A 12,124-nucleotide genomic window follows, 5' to 3' on the forward strand; every position below is an offset into this window, starting at 1 on the left:
CTGTTTGCTAAAGACATGAGTATTTATAATGTGAGAACTAGTCATACCTACTAAACAGGAAAAACACACACACACACACACACACACACAAAAAGGCAATACAAATACAAGGCTTTTTTCTTCTGCGGAGAAGTAAGGTGGTTGTGTCATGGCAACAGTTGCCTGCTTTTGACCACTGCTTACAGCAGGCACGACATATACTCACTCTACCACTACAACAAAATGTAAATATGCATTCGACCATTTTTTCGCCTTCATAAATACCTACAAGTAGCAGATTCAATACACACAGCGGTATGTCGGAAATGCTACAAAGCCTAACATTTTTGTCACCTCAAAGCTGTGGCAAGTTCAAAGTTTTCAACACAACGTCAGAAAACCCAAGTCTTGACCTGAAACGACATGCAGTCAAGGCATTGATGCTCACATGCTAAGCATTAAAAACTAGGCTGTTCCAAAATGTGCCCATTTCCCTTGATTGCATAACTACGAAATATTTTTTGACACTGTTTCAAATAATTCACACATCGTTTAACTGGCAGGAATAATATTAGGCATATCTGAAAAAACCTTTTTCTAGCAACAAACTGACACAGGACGAAAAAAAAGGGCTAACAAAAAACAAAAACAAAACACTTTAAGAACCAGTGCCAATTTTTTATGTTTATAAAATACTGTAACACGTAGAGAAAACCAACACTTTCCAAATGCTGCAACAGTTCACACATCAGAAGTAAGAGACAGGGATGAAGACTGGAATGCATGTCTGGTGTACTTCAGATTCTAATCCAGGAGTTGAGGCAAGAGGTCGCCTCTTACATCAAAGATGGGCTGTAATCATGATAAATGTACTATGCTGCAGTAGCAAAGGCCACAGAAATAGAGCACTTTTGCCACCACCGCAACAAGAGCAGTGTAGCTGAAGTGCTTCCGTATGCGAGCATGCATTGCAGAGTTGTAGCCGAATGGGTGTTCGCATTAGCCTCATGACTAGGCAGCAACGTTCATCTCATGATGATGGGTGCAATCGCAGTCACTCAATGTCATTCGAAGTCCCTTAGTCAGCTAGCATTGACTGCACGAAAGTACTGTACAAAATGCAAACGAATCGAGACACCTTATTGAAGAATGTTGCCGTAAGACTTTCTTCCTCAATCTATAAACTGTACATAGGACAGACGCCTTGACGAAACCTGTACAACAGACACTCGGTAAACGATGTGAAACAAAACAAAGGCAACTGGATTACACATGTGCAGTAGAAAGACACCTTAGGGGAACACTGTTAAAATGTAACCCAAGAGAGACAATCTCCCCACCCCACCTCTAGGACACAAAAATAAAACTGAGGTGGGCATTTACTAATCCAATTATATACTTCACAAACAGAAAAAACTACCACCACTGCGATACACTATCAGGAATTTTTCAGCCATTTCCAATGTCAAGACATACTGTGGCTGCCTAACCAGACAGTCAACTATGCCCCACTGCCCTATAAAAGGAAATCAAAGAGTACCAGTAGCAAACACCAAATATATTGCTTGTATGTCTTCGATGCACTGAACAGTGACCGTAACGAAGATTGCACAGACCTCAAAAGCCAATGAGAAGTGGCAGAAGTCAACATTGTTCCTTCCCTCTCTACCTTTTCCTTCCACCTTTTTCTTTTGCTCGTGTGATCATCAACAATGTTCCCAAATATCTTCTCTTCTCCACACTGAACAGTAGTTGTCAAGTTCTGTCTCCGGAAAATTTAACTTTTTTTACTAACAATGCAACACACGGCCAATAAAATGAAAAGGATGCCAGATAACAAATTCGTAGTTTCACGGCTCAACCGCTCCCAAGGAGTTCCTAGCTTCCACACTAGCGCGTGCACAAAGTCCCTCCGAGTCTGCTCTGTTCTGTTCTTCTTCCGCAATGGGTCACCACCAGTGTCGCGCAGGCAGATCCGTCGCAGCGAGAGGGGGAGGATGCTGCTTCTTCACTTCTTGAGGATCCGCCGGATCTGGCTGTTCTGGTGCACCACCGTCCCTTCCGCCATGTCCGTCTTGTCTGTCAGGTGGTCCAGCAACTCGTTCTGGTCCTCGAGCTCCTTGCCCAGGCCTTGTGCCAGGAACTTGAGCCTGCCCAGACCACTGTCCAGTTCAGCTGAAACCCAAGAAATGCACTTTCGTTACAAACTTTGAAATTTATACGCTTACAGAATTTACACATTTACCGTATTTACATGATTGTAGGTCGACCCATCTTCAAATTTGAAAATCTGAAGTTGGGGGGTCAACCTACAATCGAAACAAACTGGTGTCGCCGGCGATGGCGAGTCAAACGAGATATCGGGGACACAACAGAGTAGCTGCAACTGTGCGTTTGCTGCACAAATCTACCTATTGCATATAGTAGTCACTCGTTACATTCCAAATGCTAGTTCACAATACTTTTTTTTTCTGCTATTACTGCGCTTACAATAATGCACGCGGCATCATCCGTTAGCCATCTTGAGGGCACTTTCACGAGCAGCGCCGGTAGAGGTGGTGCTGGTGCGGGTGATCCCTGGAGGTATGATGGGGAATTTCAGCTGCTTGCCGTGGGCAGAAATAAGTCTTTCAAGAACTTTCTGTGCCACGAATACATAGTGGCTCTTGGCGGACAATCGAGAACTCACACCTGCCGCGCTCTACTGCGTACGGGTGGGTGCCTTCTGCATGGTCGGCCATTTCGCGCAATGTTGTGATGCAGTCTTTTGCAAAGTGTGGACTCACACTGCACGACGACGTGCTGTGGGACCACAGCAGCTGTGACGGCAGCAGCAGCCGCATTAGGGAACAGAATGACACTAGTGAGGATGAGCTGTAGGTCAGGTGAGGAATGTATTTTGGTAGGGCAATGCGCTCGTTTGTTGTCCTTTTTTTTTTTTAAATGCAGAGCATTTCTTAGCCTCGCCTATTCCTGCGTCGGACGGTGTCAACAGCTCCGCGTCCGCAGCAGGTGCGCCTCTCCTTCCTTCCTCTCTCTCAACAGCAGCTGGCGCGCGCATGCGTCGTAGTCAGCCGTTCGCTCCGTCGCGGTCTCGGCGTAACAGGTGCGTGATAGCAGCGCGGTGGGGCGTGGAAGGGCGCGCGCTGCTTGCGCATGCGCGCTCTCCCCCCCGTACTGCTCTCCCTCTACTGCACGCGCTGCAAATATAGCGGCTAGCGGTCGCTCGTGTTTCAGTCACTGCGTTGCTCCTTCCTTCCTTGGTTGACGCTCGTGCCCACGTTTACTCGTGTCTGCTACTCCAGCATCACGGAAGAAGCGATGGAAGCAACACTGCCTTCAACCAGTACTGAGGCCCCAATGCTCTGCATTTACTCCTGTTCCCCTCGCGGGAAGGCGCGGGAATTTCTTTTTCTCAACATGCGATGTGGGGTGGGGGGTCAACCTACAATCGTGCAAATATGGTAGACTTTGCTGCACATTTACAGCCCAGCTGATAAATCTGAGGGGGAAGAATAGTACGTCGGTATCGGCGTTCAGACCAACACTGTGCTGGCCGCATACTATCAGTTAACCACTTCAATTCATAATCCACATCACAATGTGCTTCCCCCTCATTCATTTCAATTACTTCTATAACAGCACTGTACGTTACTCAGCTACTTTTTTGTGGCCCCTGACACACCCACACAACCGTCCCCGTTGATGGCTTTGAAAAGCCTGTACAGTCAAACAAGTGGAAAAAGAAATATTCAAGCAATCTCTTCGAAAGTTAAAACAGTGCCCCCCCCCAATAAAACCCCTCTCATCAACAGACGTTGCTACTACAAGATCTACAGGTGTTTAAGTAGCGCAAATTGCGCTGCATACCGAGGTTTGAGTCCAGCTTTTGCTCGATCTCGGCTGTGCGGCTCTTGTAAGGTGGCTGCTGCGGAGGTGGAGCCGAGAAGTCCCCCCTGTCGTCTTCGAAGCCGGCTCCAAAGCCGGAAGTATCCAAGCCTCGCACCCGGAAGGCCGGATGAGTGGTGGACGGCCTAGAGGCTGGGCCCTCTTGCTTTACCTTGTCCAGAGTCTTCTCGAGCTCAGTGGGGGACCTCTCCTCCACGTCTGCTCCAGGTGCCGCATTCCGGGAGGCATCGGCATTGCTTCCGCCACGGAAGTAGCTCCTGATGCTTCCGAAAATGCTCTGCGCAAGACAACAAACAAGTGCATGCTTTTTACAAGCAGTCCACGTTGAAAAAGTCAAACTTTTTTTCTCTTTTAGTCTTCCACAATGAACGAAAAAGGGCATCACGTGCCCCGTGGCATTAAAGGGGCCATGCAGACAAAACACAAGTTTGATTCATTCGAAAGTTTGCCTAGTTAGAATCATACTGACACCACTTTTAACGCACACTTCATTCAAATAAGCTATATAATGAGGAAAAAAAAAGGAAATGGCCATGCGACCCACTAGCTCATCTCTTGCAACAGAACCTATGACAGTGATGTGATTGGGTCGAGTCATTTTGGAGCAGCCAAAAGTAGGTTTTGGAGCAGCAAAATCGGCTTTTGGAGCAGCCAGAACGATCATTAAAGGGAAGCTGAAGCGCTTTCCAAAAAATTTGAGTTAGATTAACAGTAATATAGTTTCTTGCGCGCTGATTCCGAATATCACATTGAAATTTATCGTACATGAGTCCAAGTGGCATTTATCTTGCAAAAAGCGCGGCCCCGTTTGAAAGACGCGCGCTTTTCGTCTTTTGACGCCCCTGATTGGTTGCGCCCGTCATGACGTCAGAGGAGGACACCCTTCGGCCGCGCGGGTTGTCGGAAGCATTGCGCACGATCGCACGGTTGCCTTTGCGGCAATTTAGCTTGCAGTTTAATTTTCGCACATGACTGGAAGTTTGTTTTATAATTTCCCGTGCTGTTGGTTCAGTTATCTTGGAGCTTAAATTTGCTTTACACGACAGAGAACCCCAAAGCATGACTGTGACGTCGACTAGTGGGTTCCATCAAAATATTTTTGAATTAGGCAACCAGCATAGGGGGATTTTATACCTTATGTTAATATTAGGTACTGCCTTAACTGTTTCTTATTATATACACAAAACCATTTATGCCGAAGATTAATGGGCGTTTTATAAACAATCTACCAGCGAAAAGCACGTACGTGCACTGCGCGAAAAATAGCGTTCATGCGCTGTAAACGTATATGCGAGACACATCTTGCCGGTACACGCATAAAACAACAAGCAGACTCTGCTTCCGCATTTCCTTTGTTCGTTGTCGCCCACCCCAGCCCCATTACTCATCCCCGTACACAGACCCCACACGCGCGCGCCATTTCGGCAGCGGCGCTACGGCGCCTCTGCGATTGCTAGCTGCACTTCGATGAGTGGCGTCTTACTGCTTCACATGCATTTATTCTGAAAACACTGCAGCATACTAGTGCCTGCTCAGCATTATTGGCTGTAGTAGGGCTTGATTTTCGCTTGTGCGTTGCGCATTCTGCTACAATATTACGGTCACCTCGTTATAATTACAGACCAGTCGGACAAGGCAGTTACGTTGTAGTTACGTTACTTTAGGTAACAATCACCAAACGTTTGTGATAATGAATCGTTGGCCTGTTTAAGCATTTCTAGATTTAAGCATTTACCGCGCTAGTCGGACAGAGGCCGTATATTTACTCTTCGCTCCTAATTTTTTTAGTATCATCATTATATATATCACCGACTATCACTGGAGCACACTTGAGGTTCAGTGACAAGTGCTTGCCAGGTTATAATATGCAGCCACACGGAATCTTGGGCAAAAAATTAGGCCCCCCCAGTCAATACAAATTATGGCACGGTGGTGGTTCGGAGTGGTGTTTTTTTTTTTAATTCCAGACAAACATCCCCTTATCGTGACATGTATACTTCCAAAATAAGTAATCTGGTTGTCTTGGTTCTTTTACTTTGTAGGAATACTGTTTCCTCTTAGCTGGGAGAGAACTTCTATCAGGATTGGCCCCTTGTTTTAGTTTCGCCAAAAAATTGTTTTTTTGAACACTATCCTCAGCCCATAGGGAAAGAAAACCGACGCGTTTAACGAAACAAGTATTTCCTGAACAAATGTGACTTGGTTTCTGGAATGGAACGAAACATCCCCGGCCAAAGTACAGCAGTATTCCCCATCCTTCCTAAATCTAGAATCTAATGTGAACATTCACGTCCGTCGCATCAAAAAAAAAAAAAAAAACGCATTGGAGCGGTTTACAAAGTATTTAACGTCGTGTAGTATATTCTCTGTCATCAAGCACAGCCACCTCGGCTGTCGCTTCCGTATGTTATCAAGCATCCAGGCGTGGCATTATTCTGCTTAGGAATACAGCATGATAACGTATGCGTCGTTTGGCGTTCGTGCATACTTTTTGAACACAAAAATTGTACAAATGAGTGCTATCAACCACAACAACAACAAGCATCATTCACAAGGAAACACGGCGAAAAGAGCATGGCCGAGGCGGCCGATCCGGCCGGAAGTCCAGGTATGACGTTTTTCAGCCGATTTTCGCCCGCGCTCTTCGGTCTTCCGGCATCGCGCGGCGAGATGGGGGCGGGGCATCGGGCCACTTTTGTTTGCTCATTGCGCCGCTTCTATTGCATGTATTGCGAAAATATTTCGTACACATGAACTATTCAATGTGTACTCGCTGCTAGTCAACTTTTCTTTTAATTCTAAAACCGCTTCACCTTCCCTTTAAGAATAAAGAAATATTGCTGGAAGGGGAGAAAAAGAAAAACAACCGAGAGGAGCCCCAAAAGCAGCATCCTGGGCACACAGAAATGTTTAATCAAGTAAAATGCCTACGGCGCTGACAAGTTTCTGCCACACAGATGTCTGTAAACAGTGATTATGAAGTGCCTCAAGACAAGCACCGAAAGAGTTCGTGCGAGGGTGCACATGCACTACATGATCCAATAGATCATGAAATAACTTGACTTTCTATTTAAAAAAAAATGGCTATCGGGGTAGCATTCGATTCAGTCGCCTACAAAACTTTTTATAAAACCATAATGAACGAAAGTCACATATAATGTGGACAGTTTGATGTACGTACAAAACATTACAACATTTTGAAGCTACAAATGACTGCATGGCAATAAAACAGAACGTTGACTAGATCCACTGAAAACGCCTTTGAACTTGTTTAAGTAAGCAGAACATTAATGACACAAAACAGGAACTTGTGCTAAACTCATGTTTATCTGTTTAAATATGCATGACAGTAGAACTATCATGACAGATCCACAGTTTTCTTTTGTGCCATTTTTTATCCAGTGCTGTCGCCATTCTTGTTTTACCCTTAGCTAGAAGAAACTGTCCACTTTCCACATCACTGGAGCTCTTACACTTCATGCCATGGCTAAGTAGAAGCTCTGCATTCGCCAGCATTTTTATTTTTTGTGGTCTCCACTTCTTGCTGGGGCCTTTCTCAGCTATCAGGACTAGGACCAGCCTTGGCTGGGTCAAGACATCGCTGCTTAGCTACCTGAGCTTCTTCAGCTGCAATGTGCTCTTGTTAGTTTTTTCTCGATGTTCGCACTACTCTCAAATCCTCTGGTGTCACACTGAAGTGACTTGCACCTCCTTCAAAGCGCTTGGAGAACAAAACGATGTGCCTGATGCCTTAACATTTTGTATCGTCAAACGAGCCCTCTCATTAAGGTGCCGAGGGCTCTCACTGAAGCCCCTTTCCACATCCGCATTTCTATTTGGTGGGAGAATCAAAATTTTAACCTAAATCAATTCATTTATTAGTGATTACGGCATCCTTTGCTGCGGGACAAGCGCTGGTGGCACTATAAAACACAAAGCTTTCGAATAAAACAAACTTCTATTTAGTCTGCACGGCCCCATTTAAAGGGACACTGAAGTCAAAATACAAGCTGATCTAGATCCCATACATTAGCTCACCGAGGACACGAATATACCACTCTTACGCATAGCTTTTTAAAAATAAGGTAGAAAAAAGCAAAACGTGACAACAGGTGCTGCCGCCACTGGCCTTATTGCACAACTTGCACCAGAAGTCTGGTGTGCTGCTGGATGACGCTACTCGTCCATACGTGGAGCAGGAGTGACGTTTTTCGAGAAAGCGTGCGAGCTACGCATGAGCGGTTGGTTCGAAGCCAGCACTCGCGGGGCCTCAAAGGGACAATATGTTTTTCTTCAACAAAGTGTCATGGAACCCATGAAGGGACATTTTGCTTAGTGGTCTGCAGCTGCAAAAGACGTGGGAGTTCAAGAAAGCACGACTGATTTAACCGAAACTGCCCGAACTACTGTGCATGCAATACAGTTGAACATCATTATAACGAACACTGACAGCGAATTATCAGCTGTAGCGAACTAAATACAAACTTTGGTTGGTCGTGCGTTATTTGACTGTAGTGTCAAATAACGCATGAAAAGCGACCGCCGCGGCTGGAAATCGAACTCGTGTCCTCGTGCTCAGCAGCGCAACGCCTTAGCCACTGAGCCACCACGGCGGGTGGTCACGCATTATTTCAATGACACTTATTCTTTTGTAACGAAACAAACTCTGAGAGCCACGTGCAATATCGGATATAACGATGAAATGTTTGGACAGGAGGCTAAGAAGCTACTTAGAAAAACCCTCCGGCATCCGAAACTGCAGAAGCATACAGGCCCTCCTGTTTGTGGACACTGTGGAAAATTCCATCCTGCTCAATGCTGTGAGTAGCCACCAGATGATCACATCCTTCACCGAATGAATAAAGACGCAGGCCTGTTCTGTCAAGTGTACTTGGTTCTGTTGTAATTTCACGCACTCATGTTCTGGTTCATTGAGCTTGAAATGCAACAAGGAGAAAAGTAAGGGTTACCTTGTTTATAGTGGGTTCGAAGGCTAAAAAATGCATTTTTGCATCAGATATTTTTGCGTGAGCCAGAATGTCAATTTCTTAAAGCCGATTTTTACCTCTTCTGTTACAACGAATATCAGATATAACAAACTAACTTGCCGTGCCAATACTACTTCGTTACTGTATTGCATTTTGTTGCTTCTATACCACTATACATCACCGTTGCCTCCCTTGCTTCTGGTTAATCATGATGCAAACAGCAGCTTCAGTCATTGTTTCTGTCACATTTGATTAGCACTTTATTACCGATTTCTGCGCAACTAAGGCATTTTTTGGCACCGAATCAAAGCTAAAATGGCGATGGGAAGGCCAGACTCTTGTTTAAAAAGAACTTTGCTGGTTGCCTCCAGAGTTTCTTTAATAGATGTAAACGCAAACATGCTCGTCAGTGTTACGAGGCACGCCCTGCCCATTGAGAGTGGAACTGTGGCACCTTGGATATGTAGGCCACTCGAGAGTGACGCATATTGGGCATCCTCGATTTACCAGTCCTGGATGATCCGCAAAAGTCCGAGGACTGCGTTCGGACTGGAAGCCCCATAGGAATACATGGGAAACTCGAGCGCCGGATCACGTCTCGGGCAGTCCGTGGACGATCCGGGACTAATAATCGAGGAGGCCCTTTATTGCCGCAGCAAAAGCTCTAGGAGCAAGCAGTTCATAGCCTCGTGCTGTGTGCCAGCGAAAGAACACATTTTCACGTCACCACTACTTCATTCACTCTCTTTATCATCTAATTAACTTTTCAAGTTTGCCATAAAAATGATACGGCTGTTATAGGGACGAAACAAAACAGTTTTTTCATTGAACCAAACACGTATTGTCTCTTAACGGCCCCCTTGCAGGCAAGTAGATTCGCTTACCTTCATGGAATTCAAGTGCTTTTGGCTGACTTTGAGGTCCGTGTTGATGTTGTCCAGTTTTCGGTCGACATTTCTTAGTTGCTCCCCTTGGTGGGCAAGTTCCTGGAATGAGGGATAGAACACAGAATATTCGTGCGAGGTCACACGGGTCATCGCTACGCCGTGCGACAACACTTCCATTCGCGTAACCCGACACCTCCCTGAAGGGCGTCGCAGCTAAGCGCTCAGAGGCGTAGTAAACTGCGATCAGAAGCATTCCTGTGTTGCACACCGGAAGATTCGTTTCAACGTAATACAAACAATCATTCCCGCGGAAAATGTTTTGAACGCAACAGAGAGAACGAGGAAACAGGAACTAGAAAAGGCCCTTTGAGCGTCAAGTACAGATGACGGTGCAATACAACACGCTTTGAAAGATGACGCAATCAATGCTCGAAACGTCATCATTGTGTCGAGACTGCGCGTCCTTTCAACTGGACAAATTATTTCATTCAGCAAAGCTTACTATTAACACGAAAGGTTTCGGCATAGATTGTTGCGCGCACACATTGGCGAAGTGGCAACCCAACGACGCATACGGTACGAAGGAAGTTAAATTTTCAAACTCCCTAACTAACACACGGTGAGCTGGCGTGAGCTAACAGTGATCGACAACTGCGCCAAAATGCAGCCGAAGCAAGCGCCGAACAAAAAAAAACAGCTGATGAGGGTGACTCAAGTTAACGTCGACGAGCGCAGCGACTGCTTTATCGGGTGTTTAGCGGAGTAGAAGGCGGAATGCTGGCCGAAGTGGAGTAGTACCAACCTCGGCGGTGGCAATTCCGACTTGTTCCGTGTCGTAGAGCACACGGACGGCCGAGTTGGAGCTCTGCAGGATGCTGTCCTCCAGCTGCTGACGTTCCAACAGCAGCTGCTCCCGCTGCTGTTCCCATTGCTGATTTCGTAGGTTCTGCCCCGCGCTTGTCGAGTACGTGGAACTGCCCTTCTTAGCACTGCTCAGAAAAGTGAAATCGTCCACATCCTCCTCGACTTCGTCATCGAGAAACGGATTAGCGCCTACCTTCCCTCGACCAGCACCCGCCATCTTTAATTTTGACTGAGCACGTGACCTTAGCACGGGGTGGCCAGATTACCAATCTACGCGCCGACGTTTTTAGCGCAGCGGTGGCGCCTCCTCGCGTCTGACGTTACGGGCAGAGTTACTGGATATAGACAGTTGCGAAACTCCGCTTCAGAATCCGGGCGGCGCTAGCCCCCCCACTCCGTGGAAGCTGAGGGGCAAGTCGACGCGCGCGGCACCGAGGAGATGAAAACGGAACTTCGCTAAACTATTATTATTCAAAATTCTTCTGTAAAATAAAGATTGCTTTTTAAATTAAAACACAATAATTACGTAAAATTTACTTGTGTTTTTGCGGCTTTTCTTTTTATGACTTACGGCAGCAGCCGCCACCACTTGAGTACTGCTTCAACGTCCTGCCGACAGACGACAGGGTAGTCAACTTGCCCCGTGCTTGCCCCGGCGCAGGGGGGCAACCGAAGACCGGCTTTCGATACATGGGGCCTATGGGGAGTTTCGCAACTGTCTGTATCCAGTAACTCTGGTTACGGGGGACTCTCACCGTTGTCGTCTGCTACATTCCGACCAAGTGCTATGGGTCCCGCAACGAAGTTAGCATCACGATTATCTGTGAAGTCCATAGAATGCTCACAGTTGCCTATATAAGTTTTGGGCAAATCTATCAAAAACAGGCACCCTGCAACAGACAGAGGCTGCTGTGAGCGCAGAATTTTTCGTAAAAAATGGCCTGTTGCTCACACCTGTTCTGTGCTCACACTAGGGAATCGACGAAAGAGGGGTGATTTCTCAACATGCTCACTGTGCTCACTGCCTGCATCGTGCCGTGCCTACGTTCTACGGGGCTGACTTTGTAACACAATCTAAAAAATAGTCCGCCAAGCCCGCCAAACCACGCCAGTGTTTTTTTTTTTTTTTGCTTCTTCGTTTTTTCTTTCGCTCTCTTTTTTTTTTTTTTTTTTCTTTTCTGCCCACCTCTCTCTAGGGCCTGTTCTCCCTACATCCCCGACCCCTAGCAGAGAAGCATGTAGGTGATCACAAACGCCGGCAAAACTCTCTGCTTTTTCAATAAAGAGCCTTCTCTCTCTTCTCTCTTTGGGGCAAGGCGTGATGAATGCATTGATTCCTCCTTGTCTTTTTCTTTGCCTACCACCTGATTGGTCGGCTGCAATGCATTGACTGATGTCTTGTCACTTGCGCCGCTTAAACTGTTCGTTCGTCTTGGCTTTTTGACACTACCAAGAATATTCTGTGTGTGGGCGCCCGTGGCTTCAATCGTAGTAATC

General features: G+C 46.4%; 1 protein-coding gene across 1 annotated transcript; it reads right to left on the bottom strand.

Moving 5' to 3' along the window:
- Positions 1-10,879, bottom strand: Snap29 (Synaptosomal-associated protein 29kDa). Its single transcript, XM_077677764.1, has 4 exons — positions 10,566-10,879; positions 9,761-9,862; positions 3,850-4,165; positions 1-2,154 (listed from the first exon to the last, which is right to left on the bottom strand). The coding sequence occupies exons 1-4, from the start codon at positions 10,842-10,844 to the stop codon at positions 1,988-1,990; spliced, it is 864 nt and encodes a 287-aa protein (XP_077533890.1). The 5' UTR covers positions 10,845-10,879; the 3' UTR covers positions 1-1,987.
- Between the last annotated feature and the right edge of the window lie 1,245 nt (positions 10,880-12,124).

Source organism: Haemaphysalis longicornis, unplaced genomic scaffold, assembly GCF_048455015.1.
Source record: "Haemaphysalis longicornis isolate Haplotype H1 unplaced genomic scaffold, Haemaphysalis longicornis Haplotype H1 scaffold_7, whole genome shotgun sequence".
NCBI lineage: Eukaryota > Metazoa > Arthropoda > Arachnida > Ixodida > Ixodidae > Haemaphysalis > Haemaphysalis longicornis.

Coding starts and splice junctions, on each gene's coding strand:
- Snap29 (XM_077677764.1), bottom strand. CDS start 10,844: ATGGCGGGTGCTGGTCGAGGGAAGGTAGGCGCTAATCCGTTTCTCGAT. Junction 4,166..9,760: donor AGCACTTGAATTCCATGAAG/GTAAGCGAATCT, acceptor TGTCTTGCGCAG/AGCATTTTCGGAAGCATCAG. Junction 2,155..3,849: donor AAAGCTGGACTCAAACCTCG/GTATGCAGCGCA, acceptor CTTGGGTTTCAG/CTGAACTGGACAGTGGTCTG.